Below are 22960 nucleotides of genomic sequence, written 5' to 3' on the forward strand. Positions count from 1 at the left end.
CTGGATGTCCAGGCACCCGGTCTCTAAGGTTGAGTCCAGCCACCCTATGGAGAAAACCCCTTTCATCTGCTTGTATCTGCGACCTCATTCTTTCAGTTACTACCCAGAGCTCATGATCATAGGTGAGGGTTGGAACATAGACAGACTGGTAAATTGAAAGCTTTTCCTCCCGGCTCAGCTCCCTTTCCACCACGACTAGCAAACACCGGCATTACTGCTGACGCTGCACTAATCTGTCTGTCCATCTCATGTTACGTTTTCCCAACACTTGTGAACAAAATCCTGAGATATTTAAACTCCTTCATTAGGGGCAGCAATTCAACCCCAAACCTATGAGAGCAACCCATTGGTTTCCAGGAGGGAACAATATGCTCGTACGTAGTTTCCACATATAAGCTGGCAGAATGAACGAGGTTATGAAAGAGCCAGTGATGACTACAGCTGTGTGATGAACAAATACAACACAGCTTCTAATGGTGAGGAATGACTAAAAATGACATCTGTGGACTACTGAGCCTACAACCAGAACACAGTTGCAGCAATGGTTAGGAGGAAGAACCATACTACCGATAACAGATGGTTCATAGGCCATCTTTCAAAAATTACACCGTGATTAAATCCCTATTTACAAAGCTTTGCGCTGGAAAACAGATGTTTGAAAAAGAATAAGTGTTCATCTGTGGATCACGTGTGGTGATTAGTGTTTTAGTGAGACAGAGCAAAGGACAGCGCATCAAGTCAACCTCTACAGATTGCATCCAAGAACAAAACTATTGCTTATGAAATGGCACAAAACTGCAACAACAGCCTTTGCCAAAAACAAATGAAAATAATCCTGATGAATAGTGGCAGCACATTCTTTGGCTAAATTAAACCAAAATGAATAAACAAAGTTGTTTGGATCAGACGGGGTCCAACAACTACCACAGTGACTGCACTGTGCCGACGGTGAAATAAGGAGGTGGGCGTGTGCTGATACGGCACTGCATGAGTGCACAAGCTTGTAGGGGAGATGACATTTATAGATGGCTCTATGAATGCATCCTTTTATACCAAAATACTGACTGAAAAGATGACTTCCAGACTCTAGAAGCTACGCAGGAGAGAAATGTTCCACCATGACAATGATCCTGAACACACTGCAACATGACAACAGAGTTTTTAAAGGGAGAAAAGGTGACTGTATATACATTCCCTCACTTGAATCCAACAGAACACTTTTGGAGTATTTTAAAGTGAAAGGTAGAACAGCAAAATCACCTGTAGCCATCCCCGACATCATCAAATCTGCCATTACAAATAAAGGCCAACATACAAAATAGACAAAAATAGAAAAATGGTTTCTCACTAATGAAGGATGCACTCACAGTAAGTTACACTGAAATACAGTTTTGTTACTGTATTTCTCATCTGTTTTTATTATCTGTGCTACTGTAGCAGCTTGGACCATATCTCAACAACTTTTGGGGGATTTCCATAAAACTGATGCGCACATCTGCCAGGGGACTACAGATGCAAATGATCTTGAAGCTACAATCTGGTAGGATGCATCAGATTGCAATGTTTATGTTTGAGCTGGACAAATTAATTAATTAATTAATAATATTAAAATACATATATAGTTTAACCTTAGCATTAAATACCTTCACATTTCTTCCATCAGCAAAAACTACATTATGTCCAATATTTTGGTTTATGTTCAAATACCTACAAAACTAATGACATTGCCACCATCTGTCCTTCCATCTGTTGTTTGCCTAATGTACTAATTAGCAATGCAAACCAAGATGGAAAACACTACTTGCTAAACATCAGGTTAGCATCGTCATTGTGGACATGTTTGCATTCAGACGACAGCATTTCGCTCAAAGGTTTAGTTTCTTCAGAAGGAACGACCGGGCTTAAGCCTGAGTGTCACAGAAAGAGGAGCAACGTTGGAAGGTTCTGAAAGACGGACCAACGCCTTGTGATTTTGTCTTTTTGAAGACCACAAAAAAACAACAACAATGTCAATTAATCAGACAAACAAGGACAGCATAATGAGTATGCAGAAATGCGGTGGCAGTTAACTAACAGGCACCACATTTATTATGGTGATCACACATCCCTGTAGTGGAAAAGGACATCTTGGTTAATGAGTTCAAAGGGGCAGTGACTCAAGTCATGTCAAGCTGGCGACATTGTTGGTATCCCTGAGGGAACAAGCAGCACATCCACGGTGAGACATTAAATTTACAAAGCAATGCTACCGATTACTCTGAAATAGAAAACAGTGATGGGCATCTTTATTGCCTTTTTAGTCCTGAGGGCAATCTTTGGCTATTACCAGGACATTTCAAGGACAGTGCAAGCAAGGGGATGAAGCAGCAGTTGCAGATGCTGTTTTTCTGGTTGCGTCTGTCTGTTTTCATCTCAAAGAATTTTCAAAGGGTAACAGCATCATAAGAACCTTGTTTCCATCCATGAGTTTGTTGCAGGCAAAACTAGACAGTTCGCAAAAAGGTGTAAACTGAATGTGCAAACCACAGGAGGTCTCTCAAGGTACTCTTGGTATTTAAATGAGCCTTCTTAAGCAGATATGCTCATACATTTTAGTAACTGCAGGGCTGGAGTCAGCACTGATGAAATGAGCAGAAAACCAACTCAGGCTAAATCCTAGTGAGTACCAAACATGAACTTATGAATATTCATGCGTGGCTTTGGATGGAAATGGACATACAGTTATCCACCACATACAAATACTTTTAAAAAGAAGAAGAGTTCGCCAAAAACTGTCATCCAGGAAATAGAGAATCTATTTTTGCCCTGATGGAACGCACACTGATTTCCTGCAGCTCAGATCTCTGTTGTGATTGGATGACAATCAAACGCTGCTGAGTTTAGTCAAAGGTTACAGGCAATCAGTGTAATTTGCTAATGATACAGGGCTTCGGTGTCATCACAGCCTGCCACAGTGAGCTAGCAGCACCAGTTAAAACACTTGCATGTCTATACAGTTGGCCGATTAGTATGCCATTCCTGATACGTCTGCTACCCCTAGGCTACGAGATCAGAATAGACTTTTTTTTGCTTCCGTTTTATTGCAAAATATGAGAGCTTGGTTACGTGCCATTGTTTTTCTGTTTTGCATAGGTGGCCATAGGCAAAAGGTCTTTTCATTTCTAAAAAGTTCAGAGTGCCCTTATCAGCCCTGCTCAGTGATGGGATGTTATTGTGTTGAATCGTATTAAAAAGCAAAGCCAGAGCCTGTTTGTCGGAGAGGCCCGGGTGGCGAGCGAGCTGACAGTCTCACCTAAAGGCTTCGATGAGTCTCTCCACTTTCTGTGCTTCTCCCTGAACACGGACATGAGCCTGAAACTTTCTCAGGGCTTCGTCAAGCTCCATGCCAGAGAAATCCATCTCATCCACGACACAGCTATAAAGAGAAAGACAGGGAGGGAGGAAGAAAAGAAAGCCAGGGAGAAAGGGGGGGTGAGACTGGGTTTAGTTGTAGTCTGTCACTATAATGAGAAGGTAAGTCAGTGAGTGAGTGTGTGGAAACGTGTACGCCTGTGAATGTGCAACACACTATGTGTACCCAAGTGCTGATGGCAAATCCCTCTCTTACAGTCATACTTCTATTACCGAGCTACTGACCTGGAAGATGCACATAGAGACAACATGTTTACACATGCGTGCGCACACACACACACACACTGAGCAAGCATCAGTGGGGAAGAAAAGGTCTGGCGACAGTTGGAGATAAGAGGGAAGGAAAAAGTGGGATGAAGAGGGCAAAATAATGAAATGCAAAGAGTGAGGGGGCAAGAGAGAGGTACATGAAAGGCTGAGGACAGGCTGTGGCAATAAAAGAAGTAAGAGACACAAGATTGTGCATATGCATGTATGTGCATGCACTTATTTGTGTCCAAGCAAGTGTGTCTATGTGTCTCAGTGAAAGAAACTGAGGGTGTGTGCTTACGTGTACGTTCAGTGCAGTGACCTATTTCTACAGTCTCTACAACAACCTCAGCAAAAAGCCTCGCTATACTCGATCTCCGTCTATAGTCTACACTGGTTGGATGTAAAAGGCGTGAGCGTGAAAGCATTAGGCGAAGGCGTGTTTTCGTGGATATGTCGCATTTATGCATGCAAGTGCTCCGTGTCAAGTGAGCGAGTGTACGTGTGTTATCACGTTTACAAGTGGCATGAGTTTCAATAGCCAGTTCTACCTGAGATATTTTAAAGTACCTGAATTCATAAAAATTTAGTGAGACTAATAAATCTTTTATTGACTCTTCTCTCTTGTTTAGTAGCAAAGAGCTACCGACAAAAATTCCAGGAAGTTGAGGTTCATAGTACTTTTTGTGAAGCTACAGAGCGACTACTAAGGGGAACTAAAGGTAAGTGAATTTTTTTCAATTGTTATTTTCAAGTACATGGAGTAATTGTAAGTAATCAATTTTAAGTCAGCATGAATAACAAGAGCTTAAAGTTAAAACATACGGTTTTGTGGCAAGTAGGCAATCCAAACTTGCAGGTGGTTTAAAGCTCCAGTTGACCTTAAGGTGAGATTTGTACATCAAATACAGGCAGCCATTTAGCTAAGTGGCAAATAAAGTTTCTCACTTTACAACTAGTGAAAAACAGTCTGCAGTTAAAAATGTCAATAAGATGTACATAAATTGATTTTGGTTCAGATGCTCTGCAGCCCTTTTCCACAGGGTAAGTGGTCAAATGGGCCATTAGAGGGGTCTCGTGACGAACTAAAGGGCTCGCTCATGGCGAAGCAAGTGTAATAGCACACAGGAGAATTTTTTCATAATCTGGAAATGTGATATGAAGAGTGAGGACCACTTTTCCAGTGTTATGAGTCGGTTTGCATGTCAAGAGGAGCTTTGTCAAATGTGAGAAAATAACCCATATAATGCAGTCAGGGGCATCTAAGCTTGTGCTTCAAGACTATAAATTTATAACAAAATTGATAGCATTTCTAACTAAAGTGTAGCATTTGAAAGAAAATTTGAGGATGTGAATATTTAACTATTTACCATTTCTTTAACCCTCTGAACCCCAAGCACTATCTGGGTGTTTACTGCTCCTGTCACATTTTTTTTACTCATTGTGGGCTCATTTTCCACTGCAATATGAAGTCCTGCACCTCTATGGAAACAGCACAACCACAGCTAGAAGTACTTCAAAATATATGTTGCACATCATGACAAAGTTATAATGAATGTTTTGGGTTTTTTTTTTAAAAGGCAGTTAAATTCCTTTGAAGTGATCAAGTATCAATACTATTTTTGTTGCATGACACTGGTGTGAACTGTATCAGTTGTAGCCTCTCCGTTGCATCAATGAGTGCATTTTTTTTTCTTTGTAAATTCTGATGAAAGCAGATTCTTTACTTTTAGTGACTTTTTAATCAAGACATTTCGAATACAGTGATCATAAGGAAATATCTCATCTTTGCACATAAATTAGTTCCCCCCCCCCAATGGAACAGCTAATCACAGATAAGTAGTTTAAGGTCTGTCAGAAAGTTGAAAATCTGACAGTTCTTTCTGTTTGCAGAATCTCTGGCTTTGTAAAATTGGTGTAATTTGGGTGATTGTGATTTGTGAGTGTAAACACAGACAGCAGTTCAGCCTAATTCAGCTGAGGGTGCCTGAATTTTTGCCACATGACTGTTGCTAGCAGCTGAATCACTCATATCCTCTCGGTTGTATCAAGAAGAGCATAATGTTCTTGTTTGAGCCATGCAGAGCCAAAGTGATTCTGATTAAATATTATCATTTTTAGGCCTAGATTGGGTTTCCGACGGAACTACACATCACAGATGAGTAGCTGAAGGACTGTGGAAAGGTCAAAATCTGATGATTGTGTTTTCACAGTGTCTGGTTCTGATAAACGGTGTAATTTTGGTGATTTTTTTTTTTTCAAGTCAACATGCCTTTCAAACACACCAGTGGAATTTGAGGCTCAGAGGGTTAAAAATAAATTATTCCAGTAAACATTAGTCAGTATTTTATGAACATGAATAAACCCAATACTCATAACTTATAAAACCTTAATAAAAAAGGTGCCTGATTACAAAGTTGCACCTAAATCTTTTAGATTCTTTGTTAAAAAGGCAAACCTAAGGCCTCCTCTATGATAACTGAGCACACTGAGGGCTGCAAACACAGGATTTACATTAATTAAGAACATTTGTATTTGGACTATACATTAAAAAACTCTATCAAACCCCAAACCCATACATGTGTATTTCTGCGTGATGCAAAGATGTCTCCACATTTTAATAACAGGAACTCACTCGAGAACATCTCTGTTGAACTGCAGCTTGCTGTTCCCCAAGAACTCTCCGATCATCTGTCGGCTCAGGCCCTTCCTCTGCAGCAAGAAGTGAGCCACTCCGATGGCCGTGTCCGGGACGAAACCACGCGTGATCAAGAAGTGGATGCCTCGCTCTGGATTCCTGCCCGCAGATGACAAACGGCGGAAAAGCAAATACTGTTAGAGTTAACGCTGCGTGTGTACGTGTGTGATGTTTTTGTGCATTCAAGCAGGAAGGTGTTTGGGCCTGAGTGAGAAATAAAATGTGCTACGCTGTATGTAAGAAAAATGCTGCTTAACGTGTGCGTCTCTACGAGTGTGTGTGCCAGAGAGTGTGTGTGTGTGTGAGAGAGAAAAAAAAACACACAAAAAGGAAGAGGAAAAAGAAAAGTGCATTCATGCGCAAAAGCTGTTAGCTCTGGACTTCAGGATCAGACCCACTGTCGCTGATGCATATGAGTTAATTTACTTTAATTTGTATTAACTTATAATAAGTGCAGGCCAACCGTGGACTCTATTTATAGGAGCTGAGTGGCTCTCACATTGTTCATGACCTTCTTGACTGCCTCTCCAACTCCACTGCATTTTTCCTCTCTCTCTTTCTGTTCCTCACTACATCCCTGCCCACCCCCTTGATAGCTTTTTTTTTTTTTTTTTTTCCATGGACACCACACCAAGATGGCACTGAACAGGCAGCTCCTCCCAACAATCACAAACACTAATGAGCAGCTGCTTAGAGCAGTTTTGCAGGGCTGTTGGAGATTTGTTAGACACAAACAGTAATAAGTGTACTCTCTGAACCCTGAGCCAGAGGGTGCAGAAATATTTAATATGTTTTCTGTGACAGTGCCGAGTGTGTGTTGCCGCCACACTCACACATTGAAGAGGTTGAGTCCTATGCGGTAGAGGCGTTTGCGGTGTGTGTCAGTGGACAGGGTTGGCGAGCGGCAAGAGACCGGATCCTGGCAGCGATCCCTGGGCAGAGAGACAACCAGGGCCTGCAGGGCCTCGGGGCTCGGACCCCCGGGGATCTGCTGAGGATGAGTGTAGTGGTACTGCTGGTACTGGGTGTAAATCTGCGCGGGCTGCTGATTAGACTGGGCCGAGGTGGAGATTGAGGTGGAGGTAGAGGTAGAAGTAGAGGTGGACCCCAGTCTGTCTGAGCTGCTCTCCCCCTCCATTCCTCCTGCACCCGGCACCGCCGAACCCCTCCTGGATCCTGGGTCAACCATTTCCAGCTCTTCACTGGGCGGAGGTGCAGGAAACTCCGGCTCCTCCATTGACTCGCCTCCCCCAGCCATCCCGCTCACCGAGGTCTTCCTGCTGCCTGCATCTCCTCCGCCTGCATTGCCCAGAGAGGTGGTGGTTGTCGTGGTGGCAGAGGAGATGGTGTAGGAGCTATTGCTGTCGATGTGAACAGTAACATCCCTGAAGGCCATGAGCAGCGAGCTGGCACTGCGGGGCAGACAGGCGCTCTCTGCAGCTGCGCGAAGGGCCCCGGGGTCCATCAATAGCCCCTTCCCCTCTGCGCTCTCGGACAAGCTCCAACCACGAAGGGCGTCGTCAATCGACTGTGCCAAGGAGTGAAGCTGCAAATATATATATATATTTAAAAAATTACACATCAAAACCAGTGATTTAATCAGGTCAAGGGACATGATTCATGTGTGGAAAACTTTATGATAGTGGCTGGGCTGCTAATTAGTGGGTATTTGTAAAAGAAGAGAAAAATGATTCATAGTGACAGCTGCTAGACTACCAAGCGGGACATGGCATTCAGATGAAGCTGTCTGTCAAGCCACTGGGGCCGGTCAGCGTAGTTCAGCTTCAGAACATAAAGTGTCGATAAAAACCACTGAGGGTCAGCTCTTTTCTTGGGTCAGGGTGAGATTCAAAGACAGGTTAAAGGTATGTTAAGTCAGGGTTAGAGAAGAGTGTCAAATGTCAGAAGTTTAGCAGATCTAAGATGGCACAGTCTGATACCGACTATGCAGCAACTAAAAGGTCAAAATAGCTTTTTAACAATAGTGATGGGTTTCCATATGAATGCTTATTCACCTTCTGGCACATTTCATCAGTTGAAAGGATAAATGAAGAAGACAAAGTGCCTGCAGGTGTTCTAGTGCCTGTGTGAGGCTGTGAAGTTCTACGTACCACCAACATGCCCCTGGTCTTATGCAGGTGTAATATTTATGGTATAAAATTATGGTAGCAGGAAAACATTTGCAAATTTGAAACCCAAAATAGTGTACATCAGATGCTAATGGAATTAGTTGATTAGCTTTGCAGATATGTGGTCATAAACTAAATTATTGGACAAATTCGAGTCTTGGCCTGAAAAGTGGCACTATTGAAAGTCAGAGGGTGTCCAAAGGTATGATTCATCCTGAGGAGAATCTAAAAGCCTGGGACAAAATGTATGCCAATATTTTTTAGTACATTAAAAGGGTCAAGGGAATCTCCAAATGCATCCTCCGCACAGTGGATTTATGTTCCTAATCCCACGGCAATCCATTCAGTCGCTGTCACAACATTTGACCAGAGGTGCTAAAGGAATGGTCAGCAGATCATTTAAATCTTTGGGATTCATTGTCAGGGAACCATAAACATCTGTAAAAATCAGCTGCTGAGATATTTCAGTCTAGAACCACTGCAGTTCCCTTTAATGAAACCGCATTTCTCTATACCTTTTTGCATTTACATAACATGAGAGACAAAAAACTCACTTGTTCGGAGAAGCAGTCCTCCAGCTGTGTCAGTGTGGGTCCAGGGGTTTGAGGTGGGGCCGGGCCTGGCGCAGGAGAAGGGGCGGCTGCTGGAGCCGAGGCAGGAGACGGGGGTAGAGAGGTGGAGCGACATGGAGGTGGAGGAGGAGTTTTAGAACGTAAGGGTATTTGTCCTCCTCCCGGATGCAGACTGTAACTGTGTCTCTGGGCTGCATTCCGATTTCGGCCTGAAGGGCTGGGTTGGCGCAGAGAGATCCGACGAGGCAGCTTGCTCTCCGACAGCGAGTTGCGGATCTTCTGAAAGTTTTTGCTGAGCTGGTACTGACGGAAGGCTGTCTGGATGCGGCGGGCGGCCCGTCTCGCTATGAGATGGCCTCCATACTTCTGCTCCAAGTCTTCTATCTGGGAACAGAAAGAGGGTGAGCGGGAGTGGGTGTATCAGACATGTTTACAAGACTCTGAGACACACTGAAGACACTGCAACAGCAATATTGCAAAGCACACATCATCCACGCAAAGATAGTTATTCATCCATCCGCAAGCAAGCATGTTTCCGGTTTGTGCCCATGTCTGCAAAAGATCAAAAGTGTTTGAGCATTCCCTGAGTCATGAAATTCACACTCACACACTTCTTAGAAGTATCCTTCTTACTTATCTGTCTGCTCTTTTAAAGGGGTTTATGGTATTAGACCCAAAGTAAACATCATCTATCATCATTGAACTACTAATACTGGCTGAAGGGCCATGAGAGAGAGGATGGATGGGCTGTGACAAAGGTGCTGTTTAGAAAATGAATTGAAAAGTAAACACCCGCACAAGCCTATTTCTGGTCCGTTTGTTGGCGGAGGAGCTCAGCCCAAAATCTCACCATCCTCCAGAATTTTTGCCCTCTTATATTTTCTGCAAGAGGGAATCGGAGGAGGAGGAGGAGTGGGAGGCAGGGGAAGAAGAGACAGAAAGGGAGGGAAAGGAGGACAGCCACACATGTGCCTGGGTGTGTATCTGCACACACAAAAAGTGCACGTACACACACACACACACACACACACACACTCGTAATGCACACACTCTCACTGCAGCAGCAATAGCAGTAGCAACAGCAGACCCTTCAGCAGTTTGCTATGAGGAATAAAGACATCTCCAGCCGCCAGAAGCAGTTATTAGCTGTTACCATGACAACCTAGCATCTTTCGTGTTCCTTTCGCTGTGGCAGTGGTATCCTGGGTGTTCTTTTTCATGTCAACAGAGACAGAAATAGATCTGAATGGGAATCTTTTTTGTCACGCAAGACGCAATGTCAAATGATCATCCTTCACACACCTCCTCACACGTAAACCAGGTAGCGCAGCCTGCGTTCATCGCATTCCTACCATGTGCACAAGGCCTCACGTACGCTTGAGAAAAGACATACCTGTTTGTTTTTATTCTCCAGGGAGATCTCGTACTCGCTGGGTCCCTCTCTCTTGGTCCCCTCTGCTTCTTGTCCGCCACCAGAAGAAGTTCCATCCTCCAGACTCAGCATCTGTCCACTGCAGCAGAAATAAGAGCAGAAAGGTATCAGTCCTCCCCACTGACCAAGACTCTGCTGGTTTTGCTTTAGCTTGTCATCAGCTATGCAGAGTGTGAAGAAGAGGTTCACAAGGGAAGCAGCGTGCAGAGTGATGTGTGGCTGTAGTGGCCCGGGGTGAGGATGACTGACTTTATCTGTCCAGTCGTATTTAGTCAAATTTGTGGCTTCACTGCAAGTTGCAGGGGTGAAACGCTGGATATGTGACCAGGATGAATACTAAAAAACTGACACACTGTGTCCAAAATCCTTTCTTCCTTCCCTTATTTCCTATATGCTCTCAATAATTTATAGTAGGGCCTCAAGCAACAACATTCCCATTGTTTGTTGGTCAGCTGAAAAAAACAGTCCAAAAATAATCATTTTAAGAACAAAAACAACAAATCAAAGAGCTTGTTTTGAAGAACAATTGCAAGATATTTAATATCATCACAATTATATTAAAAAGAGAAAATCTGCAAATCCTCACATTTTAAGAAGCAGGAAACAGTAGATCTTTAGCATTTTATTTTTTTGAATAATGAGTTCATCAGTCATCAGTAGTTGTTTGATATATTTTTGAGCTGAACCTCAAAATGTAATGGATTTGAAAAGCATGGTTTTTTATGTTTTTTAAAAACATCTCCAAAAAGATACGATTTATCAGAGCCAGAAACTCTAGAAACATAAAGAATTTTAAAATTTTCAACCTTCAAGCTACTCATCAGTGAAGTACCGATCCATCGGGAAAACTGGTCAAATCTAAGCATAAAATGGAGATATACTTAATCAAAGGCACTTTATTCTACATGTTCTATTCAAAAATTCCCCCCAAAAATAAGAATCTGCTCTCACCAGAATTTGCAAAATTCTGCATCCTCAGTGCAACCAAGGAGCTATGAGTGACTCAGCTGCAACCAACAGTCACGTGCCAGACATTTATTACATTTTTGGCTGAACTCAGCTAACTGCAGGCTGTGTTTACATAAGGCAGATAGGAGACAAGCATGTAAACAAAATGAAGAATATAATGTATGTAAAAATAAAAAAAAAAGTGGGAGCAAAAAAAAAGGCCCTGAAACTGCTTAGTGTTTAGAGGTTTAATCAACTGCAGTTCCCAACCTTTTGTTTATTTCATTGTGGTTGCTTAAGATGAATAAATATCTCATTGCAATCCCTCATCACAGGTTGCATATCTCTGAATTGTAAATGTGCAGTTCAGTCACTGATCCTTGCTTCTCATATTGTCTCATTTGAATTAGACCTGAAGAGGTAAAGATAATTAGCATTAGAATTGAGTTTTTTCTTGTATGGATGATGAGCTTACGAGACTGATTTCGTGACATATTTGACATATTTGGCAACCGCTGAACAAGACTGTTTATTACCAAATTGTTTCAACCTTCTGGCAGTAAAATGAAGACACTTAAAATCAACTATGCACAGTTTTATGCTTCACTGCCAAATGTAATGCCATGTAAATGGAGCTTTGCGGTATTTCAGACAGGCACGATAGTCATTTTATAGTGACATGTTCCATGCAGCCTCCAGGAATGTTTGTCCGCTAACAGGCGATCCAGTTAATCATTTGATCAAATCTAGTCTGCATTAAACAACGCTAAGCTTTGCATACTCACTACTAATCATCTGCCCGCTCACAGATTTTTATTCCCTCCACGTCTCGTGACTCCTCTCGTATTTAGCTGTGCGACAAGTTTGAACATTTCTTTTAATGTGTTGCTGATCATTAAATGTTGTGTATTTTGGGCTCTACCAGGGGAGTTGGAGGGCTCAGGGACAGTAAGTGTCAAGTTTGCTCAGATTAGTTCCAGAGTGTCACATGAGCAGAGCCACTCCACCAAACTGAAATGCATATTGCTGCAATAAGTGTTTTTTTTCGCTCAGTATTTTGATGCCAAAGAGATCTATTTTAGGCACCGTCAACTTCACACCACAAGAGCAAAACAAGCAATATATATACACTCATCGTGTGGAGGGTTGTGATCTGCATAATTAAGAGTCAGTCTGCTCCCAGACTGAACCAACTGTCTTATCCTTCAGACTTTGGACAAGCCATTAACTGGTGGAAAGCAAAGTGCACTTGGTAGCAAACAGAGAGTTATTTTAGACACAGCCTTGGAGTTGAAAGAATGAGCATTCACAGTAGGGCTTCTAATCTTGTTGGTGTGCCAACAATGTTCCACAAGATGTTTTGCTAATCAGTGCCGATTCTGTATATGAGACTATGAAAGCCAGTGTGTTTCCATAGCAATGACTTCATTTAGATGAACACTTCAGTGGCTATTATGATAAAAAAAAATAAAATATTAAAAAAACATACAACATTCTGAGTCTGCTGCACAGAAAATAAAAAAGATTATTAGACAGTCTCCTGCTGCTGGGATTTTGCATTAAAATACATTGGAAGAAATACAAGGCTGTCATTATCTTCAAAGTCAAACATGACTTGCAGAAAAAGTTTGGGAAATACCCAATCAGACTCCACAGCTAGTAAAGAAACAATCTTTTTTTTTTTTTTTTTTTAATTCAGCAGAAGCTGGGAGCAAGAACAAAATTAAATCCAGCTTGAATTTGGCTTGACAACATCAAGTGTGGAGGCTGTCTCCCAGTGCTCACTGCCACTGGTAGCGTGTCCCATCCTCCTCTAATAATCCCAGATCCTGTCCACAGATGGAACAGCGTTCTTTTACATGGCAGCATTATTAAAATTCAGTGAAAGCCTTGTAAAGCTTATCAAAGTAAATTACTCCCATGACACAGCAGAAGATGTCCTTTTAATATCCAAGTTTTCCACTAAGCCAAAACGTTATTACAGTTTAAGCTTTCGTCGCCATTGTCAACTTCTCTGACATCTCACTAAAAGAGAGAAAACACGGACACTCAGCACCTTTTATATGGTCAAACTGGACTGATGTAAGCATAGAGGTATGATGGCACCCTAAGAGTCTTTATAATGCTGCACAATTTAAAGTGTGTGTGTGCATAACGGTGTGTGCTAGTGCAATCTTTCTTCCAACCAGATAATGCTTACTCTAATAATTTTTACACGAAGGGGGACCAGTGCTAAATAGGACTGGGGAGAATAAAAAGCCTGCTCATGGTTAAATAATGAGCGCATCACTAAAGTTCCTCTTTGTTTTCTTTGATTGCTGTGAAAGCAACTATTCTGCGTCCCTAGCTAAAAGTCAGAGATAGGGCCAGAGAAGCTTGGTCATATCTTTAAATGAGATAAAGCTAGGAGGGGGGGAAAAAAATGGACAGAAAAGCGAAGAGAGAGGAACCGGAGGAAAGAGTGAGATAGAAACGGCGAGGGGGGAAACAGGAAGATAGAAAGAGTGTGTTGATGTGTGCATGCTGGAGGCTGTCTCTATCAAAAACTCTATTAAAACACTGCCATGCCCCAGCGCTGCATCAGAATACATTAGAGTACATTAGAATACATTAGAGGATTTAAAAGCAAGAGTTGAGCTATTAATGCATCTGGACAGCAAAAGCCTCCATAATGATATGGGCATTATACGCGCTCTCTCTCTCTCATGCTCTCTCCCACTCGCTCTTTCTCATACATGCTCACATATGGAGTGGCAACAAACACACCGAGCACATGCTCCTGCCTTTCCTACGCGAGTGACGTCAGCGTGGAAGACAAACGAACATCTGTCCAATCGGACTGCTCAAGTCCCATAGAGACCTACAGTATTGTACACCCAGGGGAGAACACACACACACACGCGCACACACACACAAAGGCTGCAGAGCAAAGGCACGGCAGGTTAGGCTAGAGGCAGATCTCATGGCATCTCTTGGGAGTGTTGTGTGCTCTGGTGGATTCAGCTGATGACAGTGCGCGGCGGATGACACGGCGCAGGTTCGCAGCCACCAGGAGAGCACAACTTCATGTGATGATGATAATAATGAGGTACGGTGCTACACATCCCCGCTGCAGCTCATCATCTCAGCTGGCTGTCCGATGCCGCTGTGCCATTAGCCCATCTAATCAGGACTATGTGGGTGTAGGAGTTAAGTCATCAGATCAGAGAGAAGGAGAGGGATTCCAGACAGACAGATGGTGATATTAATAAAAGCAGAATGGGGGGAGAGACACTTGATAGGGAGGGATGAGATAGAAAATAATTGCGGTTGGATGATTAGAAAAGACGTGGCCTTCCGACAGACAGATAAATAATGAGAAGAAATAAACAACGCGAGGGGAAAGACATTGCAGCAGAATCAGAGACAGGAAAAAACAGACAAGACTGGGGAAAACTGGATTTAGAAACAGAGTACAGAGGATTAAAAGATCGGAGAAATTCTGGAGGAGGGAGGGATGGAGGGTAATCATTGGGAAACATGACAAAATCAGCTTTTCTAAGTTCAAGAGCAATGCCTGTTCAAACATCCAAGGGAAATGTCATGTGTTCACCCTCCCACCCCCACATACAGCCACTTTTCTTACTTGTTGTGTGAGTTGTGTATATATATATCAATAAAGCATATACGGTATGTCCGTAAGTATACATAAAAGTGGCTCAGTTCTCCAGTTACTATGGCAGTTGTAATGATTGCGTCACTGCATCAGGGTTGCCATGGGCTTTGTCTGTCTTTGTGTGAGTTACCCTTGAGGCCATTCAAGCTATAGGTTTGCTACAAAACATTTAGCTGTGTAGTTGTAACTCCGGGGCTCCGCAGACCAAGAAATACACCCATTCACACTCACATACAGTACAGCACTGTGCACACACTGTCAAGTACTATTAAAAGCCCGGGTGTTGACGTGACTCAGTTGGATGACACAAATACACAGAAGGTGCATATGGAGACATGTTTTTAGAAGAGCATATTGAATTGTGGAAATTAAAAAAACAAAACATGGAATTTGTTCTTACCCCGATGAGCCTGTGGTGTCAGTTTCTGGATGTTCAGGGGCGGGGCAGCAAAACTGATGCAGCACAGTCTCACTCCTGCAAAAGGACACATGAGAACAGGAAAGGTAAGCCAAAAGGTACAGTGGTGTGGCGGACAGATCAGAAAAGGGCAACGCATCGTTCAGTTATAATTGGCTGTGGCTAGCTGTTTGCCTTGTTTCCATGTTCCTCCTTATGTTGCTTCCCAACATCCCAAAAGATCCCTGAAGAGGCTCTTCTTAGACTCTGGATTATTGTCTATTATAATATACAATTTGGCACTGATCCCGGAGTAAATACCCTATGTAGGTCAATTCAAGGCTGTGAAAACTTGGAACGAGCATGAGTATTTATATGTTTGTGCATCCGGATGTGCTTGCTTATGGGTCCCCCCACCACCACCACCTCCCCAACCCACCCCCACATCCCTCCAATTCATCAGATCAGTGGTGATTTAGCAGAATTCCCCAAACCCAATCTGGACAGATGGTAATTCCAGCTCTGCTTCCTGCTTTCTCTTCTGAAGTTTGCCCCTCTCATTTCTCTCTCTCATACATTTTACATTTACATTCATATTTTAGACATTTTGCTGGTGCTCTTATCTGGAGCAATTTGAGCGAAGAGAACAAAATAATAATAATAATTTGCCAAGACACATCACGTGGAAGCTGCGTTATAGCTCGACCCTTTCACCTTCTGGGATGCCGGACGCCCTTCATGCAAGAGACGTAAAAAATTAGCATAAGCGTTCATGTCTCACAGCCATAGATGCCGCCCGGAGCTAAATTATCGTGAGGTGTCGTGTGAGCATAGGTCGGGTTCTTCCGCGTTGAGCTGAAAACATTCAGTTGACAGTGAATTTCTTGGCTACGCTACAGCGAGTCTTCTGACCTGGGCACAGCATATTGCTCGTGACACTGACCTGCAGTGACAGGCATTCAGAGTCAGTGCAATACTAGGAATGACAGTCCGAGCTATAAAAAGCTATCTTTTCACAGCAACTTCCACAGACTTAAAGGGACATTGTTTTCTTTTAAATATCTCAGGTCAACATTCTTCACACTCAGTGTCTATGAATAATACTCCTTCATCTGTTGTAACACCTACTCTGCCAGTGACATTCATAACACAGAAAAACACGCTGAACTGCGTAGTGCTGCCTTTACGGATCCGACGCGTCGACAAATCTGGACGCTTTCCTTTGAGAAATCAGCTCACCGTCCACTTCCAAGTGTGTAGGAGAGATATGGTGGCCAAATCTGAACACTAGTTGTCTAGAGCCAGTGTTTAGTTTGTCCATTCCGGGCAAAGACAATGTTAAAAAGATGAATGTAGCCTCCGGATGTAGAAAGTGAAGCCGATGGCAAAATGACAAGGGGCGACTCCTCGAGTTTCATGAAGCGTCTGATTGTAAAGAAATATAGCAGAGAAAATGGCTGTATATTTCACTCAATTTGTTACCTCAGTAAACATCTTCCGACTGAGTTTATGGTTTCATTCCCTAGTTTCAAGTCTTCTTTAACAGACCATAAAGCAGGGTAGCTTTTTTTTTTTTTTTTTTTAAGGCAGGGCTACCTTGTGATTGACAGTTTCTACTGTGTAGGCGTGCACAGTGCCCTCAACTTCTTGGTCAGATTCACCCTTCTTTCATCATGTCCAGTTTCAAAAGACCAAGAGAGCCAAATTCTAAAGTTGAAGCTTCAAACTGCAGTTGACAAGTAATGGGTGATGTGCCAGTAGCTATTCTATATTTCTTATGTACAGTCTGGTTCTTTGGTACTGTATGAACATGGCAGCGGCTCATTCTAAGGTAACGAAAAACACAAAATTCTTATGTTGACGTGAACATGAATACAACAGCAATGTATTTCTGCCAATAGATCCCTCTAAGCTTTACACACTGAACATTTAACAGATTATTCCTTGAGAAATCTCCAAAACAGTTCTGTTATGTGTCAGTTTTTCACTTTTCAGCACAGCGGTTTACTGTGCTGTTCTCAAACAGCCCACAAACATCAAGAGAAGCAGGTTAAAACGAAATCAAGGTCACTACTGCAATCAGTCAAACTAATAACATTAGTTAGACATTTGGCATACATCCAAAACAAATTCCTTTTAAGCGTGCTTGCCAAAATATATCACATTTGCAGAATGCACCGATAGATGACAGGGAACAACGAGGCAACCTTGAATTGCAGGTTTTCCCCTCCTGATTACCTGAAGATTGATGCAAATCTACACATAATACTTTGATAATACCTTGATCTATAGCCGTACATGAATCTTTCTTATGTATGAGACGGGGGTGGCACCACGGTGCAGCGGTTAGAACTGCTGTGTCACAGCTATAGGGTTCTGGCTTCAAAGCTGATGATCAGCTGGGGCCATTCTGTGCAGTTTGTAAGTTTACTCCTGATGTTTTCACAGTCCAAAGACATGCATGGTAAGTTAACTGATTATTCTAATTTGGCTGTCAGCGTGTGCAGGGTTGACTGTGATAGACTGGTGCTGCATGACAGCTGGGACAGGCCCTGACATTATTTGTCTTTTTTTTTAAAAGTCTATTCATTATTGAAAGCCCATTTCAAAGGTGATGCATCTCTTGAATCTCGTCTCTTCTGCTGGGTGGAATTTTCAAGTTACAAATTATTTACAAATCCATGAAGGGGTACAGAACAAATGTGCTGTGGTGTTCACCTTTAACGTGTTAGAAGTTTGGTGGGGTCAAAAGGCCAAACTGGATTTTGTCTCAGGCACATCTGCTTGACATATGTGCAGGTAAATAAAAGGATGTCAAAGATTGTTCAAGGTCAGCTCTTTACTTTATTAGAAATACGTTGCAGTTGGACATTTGTCAGGAATTCAGTGCATGAGAGCATTTTTTTACAATTACTTTCCATCAGATACTTTATCAGTAACTGAGGGAAAGGCATCTTTAAATGAATAGTGTGATGTTTTGGAAAATAAACTCATTCTCCTTCTTGAGAGCCGGGAGAGAAGCTTTGTGTCTGCACAGTATATGAAGTACAGCCAGCAGCCAGTTAGCTTAGTTTGGCAATAAAGACTGGAACAAAGTGCAGAAAGCACAAGTTAGTACGGGGAGTGTGTGGTGGAGGGGGGGCGGGGGGAACCTGTCAAGAGTATTTCTTGTCCCAGACCAGTTGCTAGGCAACCAGTGGAGACTCCCGTAAATTAATGAACCTGGCCAAGAAGTACTACAGCACTACATCATCCAGAAATCAGAACTTTAATTTTTACACTCAAGTTTTTGCAGAGATTAAACAAAGTGATATAATGTTTTCATTTTTTTTAGCTGTATAAAGTGCTGGTAGGTGAATATATCACCTCTAGACAGAGTCGGGCGAGCTGTTTTTCACTTTTCCGACTCTTACTCGAGTCTAAACTAACTGGCTGTTTACTGCAGCTTTATATCTTGCAGACAGACACAAGAATAATATCATCTAACCCAGCAAGAAAGCAAACAGGCATACTGGACGATACAAAAACCCAAATGGTGTTTACAGGTTTGAATAGAAGTTAGGGCTGACTGATAACACAATAAACTTAAGGTCAAAATGTAAAAAAGCACTCAACTACCAGCACTGCTCACCGTCAGCATGAGAGCTGGGTTATTTTGTCAGGCAAACACAAAACAGCTCAGCCCTGCTCAGCTTTGTTTGGTCATACAGTGAAGAAGAGGCCAAGCTGAGCACACACACTCATACGCAAACACACACACACTCAGCGGGTCCATCTGTCTACAAGGCACACACATATCGGCCATTCGCCTCCAACAACACTTACAAAGAGAACAGGTGAATATTTTAACAGTACATGTCTCCTGCTGTTGGCCCGAGTTCGCTCTCTCTCTCCCTCCCTCTCTCTCTCTCTCTCTCTCCCTCTCTCTCTCTCTCTCTCGCTCTCTCTCTCTCTGTCTCTCTCTCTCTCTCAGTGTCCCGTTGTTCCTACTCCATCCCTCTCCTCTTTCCTGTTTTGTACGAGTACTTTAAAAGCAATGCTTTTCATCAGCCCATATGCAGCAGAAAGTGTAAGGGAAACAGGGAGAAGGGGGACGGTTGGCATGCAAAAGACATCAGTTCCATTTGGTCTCAGAAACATTACCATTACATCGCATGCACCTTTCACTGTGCCACAGGATGCCACAGTCTCTGCTGTCCATATCCGTTTACCAGCAAGATGCATAGGCTGAGGAGACAGCTACCTCAAATGCACCCTGTTTTCATCTCTCATCTCTGTGTTGTGCTCTTTCCTGGTACCTGTCTTACTCTCTGTATACTGAACATCCCCCCCGCCTCCTCTTTTATTCTCTTTTTTTTTTCCACCCCCATCTCCCCTCTCTTTCACCGGTCCACTCCGACGTCAGCCCCGAGCTCCTTCCTCTAGACACCTCTGAGGGCTCCATCAAAGACAACGACTGAGCGTGCACTCTTTCTCTTTCTATCGCTCTGCCTTTCTCTCTCCTGAGAATGGCTGATTACTGTTCGCTCCATGGGCTAAGTGGGGCAGATAGAAAGCTCAGCTGGAGAGAGAGGCAGAGAATGAGTGGAGGAGAGAATCCTGTCTCTCCCCCCCCAATAGACATATCCATGTGCACTGGCAACACTAACAACAATGCAAAGCACACAGGCGCACTCACAGCAGCAAACCCTGAGCTGCACACTGGTGCACATGTCATCTATCTGTAGGACAAAAAAAATAAATCTGAGGCCTACAGAGAGTTAAAACAAGGTTTAAATAAATGGGTACAGTGAGATGTGTGAATAAAAAGCGCACACGACACCTGCACCGACGCTGACATATGCGCAAAAGCACACACGTATACAAGGTGTAAGAGAAACATGCTGAGGCAAACTGACAACGGAAATAGCAGAGGGCAGATCTGATCTCTAGTCAGCTGCAGACAGGATGCAGCAGGCAATGACAGGGAGGTGAAAACCTCACCTGCCCGTCACCTGCTCGGCCTGCCAGAAGCAAAAGCAGACATTAGGCGTTAAACGACTTGTCTTATCCAGAAAGACTGAAAATTATTGAGCAGGTGAGCGTGTGGGGCTACAGTTAGGAACAGACATCAGGACAAGCCACTCTGCTTCCTGATCAACTGGTGGATGCCTCTGCTAATTTCACCCCCCTAGTTTTTAGAATAACGACTCATTTATTGTAATTTCTCCCTCGCCAGTGAAACTAATTAAAATTAAGAATCAGTGGTGGTAACACTGATTTCTATCAGAGTCGCAGCAGGCCGGGTAAGCTCTTTACGGGGCACGATTCAGGGTCCAGGCAGGGCTGTAGAGGGGCGCAACAGGCACTGTAAGGCAGAGCTGGAAATCAAAGGTGTGACATTTGCCATAGATTAATGTCAACAGCACCTTTTTTTAATATATATGTATCCTTCTTATACCCTTTGCTGCTCCTCTCAACTCCTCCTTATTCAGTGTTGCTGCCTTCATTGGAGGTGGAGTCCCAGAGAGACCAATCAGAGCTCCTGCTGGGATAGCCTACAACTTATGAACACACACACACACGCACACACACACACGCACACACACACACACACACACACACAGGGAAAGAGAGAAACATGGGTTTTCTCTCATTAGGTGCTGCGCTGATGTACTATGAAGATCTGGTACCAAGCAGGAGGGGGGTGGTGTGCGCCAATGTGTGTGAATGTGTGTGTGTGTGTGTGTGTGTGTGTGTGTGTGTGTGTGTGTGTGTGTGAGAGTATCGCACGTGTGTCTCATCTAACACGGGAACATCAGAGGCCTAGAGATCCCGTGAGAGTTCCCAGATCCCGTGCAGTAATTAATAGAGAAAGCAGCAGCACCGCGGACAGCGACTCGAGGTGTCTCATCATCACACGTGAGACTTTCTCCTGTCTCAGACTGTCACTGACCGCTGTGCTGACACACACACACACACACACACACACACACACACACGTAGAGGCCCACAGCTGTTTGTTATGTAATGATCCAGTGATCGTGATCCAGTTTCTCATTTAAATAATCCACCTCTTCCTCTTCTGGCACAGTCCTCAGCCGACACACACAGCTGAAAATTGGGAATTTGCAAGCGCCTTCTTCATTAATTAAACGCCTCTCAATCTGCAGGACACACGCACGCACGCGTGCACGCGCCTAATTACACAGTTTAAGACGGATCTGCACAAATACTATTTGAAGGATTTAAAAGACGCCACTATCCAAGGTAGGAATTTTATTTTGGTTGGAGGTGCTGTAAAATGAAATAAAAATAAATTCGGGGCCACAAGAGGTTACTTCTAAATATGAAGTATTCCCCCAGTGGACTATTTTAGGACAGACACACACATGAAAACCAGCAGGATAGGCTGTATTCTCTACTCACTCGGATTTCCTAGCCAGGGCCAGGGACCGACAGAGGGTTGTCGGGGTCATCGGAACCAAAGAGCGGCAGCTGGCGCAACTTCCACCGTTTTCTGACTCACTTTCAACCGGGGAAATAGTGGACGGGTCCGCCGGGACCAGCTGCATGTCCCCTGGGTCCATAGGTTGGGGAGGCGAGGGCTGGACAGCCGGAGCTGCCTCGACCTGTGCTGGTGCAACTGCATGTTCTGGCAGAGACCCTCCACTGGTCTTGAACTGAGGGTCCTGAGGGTGGTGGTGGTGATGAAGGCAGCTGGGGTCGGGGTGATGATGGTGGTGGTGGTGATGGTAGGGATGCTGTTGTTGTACCCTGACGTCCCGCAGGTGCCTGTTCTCGCCGATGAGCTCGTCCACCCGCCGGTCCAGCTCCTCTATCCGTGCGCGCTGAGTCTGGATGAGACTCTGCTGGTTCTGGACGATGGTGGTGAGCTCCCGCAGGTACAGAATCGCCTGCACCGGGTTTTCAAGAAGGCTCGAGCTCATCATACCCAAGGCAAGAGGAGGGAAGAGAGAGAGAGGGGAAAAAAAGAAGCTGGACAGAGGGATGGAGGACGGAGGAGGCGCAAAATATCCGTGAGTGCGGATGAGAAGGTGGGATGTCCTTCCACTCTCCTCTCCTTGATTCTGCTCGGTTGTGGATGAGGCTGCGCCGACCGAGCTGGTCTCACTTCTCCGGTCGTTTCCCTCCCGCTCTCTCTCTCTCTCTCTCTCTCTCTCTCTCTCTCTCTCTCTCTCTGCCACTGCGCTGAGTGGTGCTGATGAGAGGAGCCAGATCCAGATGTGACAGGAGGGAGGAGGGGAGGGGAGGCGCTGGAGGCCGGATGCGTCATTACGCACAGACACGAGAAAAGTCCAGAGCAAGCACGCACCCTACAGGTACAATGAGTCGCTGCTGAGTTGTTGTGGCTTGTTGGTCAACAGCATCTGAAGGTTTTATGAGACTTGTTTACAACACAGAATGTAAAAATACAATTTGAAAAGTTAATTGGAAAAAAAATGATTGAAAATCTATTTTTGTGCTAC

General features: G+C 43.8%; 1 protein-coding gene across 1 annotated transcript; it reads right to left on the bottom strand.

The window, feature by feature from the left end:
• Positions 1–3292: 3292 nt before the first annotated feature.
• iqsec3b (IQ motif and Sec7 domain ArfGEF 3b) lies at positions 3293–22423 on the bottom strand (the record flags this gene model as incomplete). The annotated part of the gene is made up of 7 exons (XM_008299721.1): positions 21900–22423; positions 15495–15569; positions 10453–10570; positions 9042–9443; positions 7192–7904; positions 6296–6457; positions 3293–3415 (listed from the first exon to the last, which is right to left on the bottom strand). Coding segments are annotated over exons 1-7 (2117 nt in total), but the record flags the coding sequence as incomplete, so codon positions are not given.
• Between the last annotated feature and the right edge of the window lie 537 nt (positions 22424–22960).

Source organism: Stegastes partitus, unplaced genomic scaffold, assembly GCF_000690725.1.
Source record: "Stegastes partitus isolate 25-593 unplaced genomic scaffold, Stegastes_partitus-1.0.2 Scaffold1451, whole genome shotgun sequence".
Lineage (NCBI taxonomy): Eukaryota > Metazoa > Chordata > Actinopteri > Pomacentridae > Stegastes > Stegastes partitus.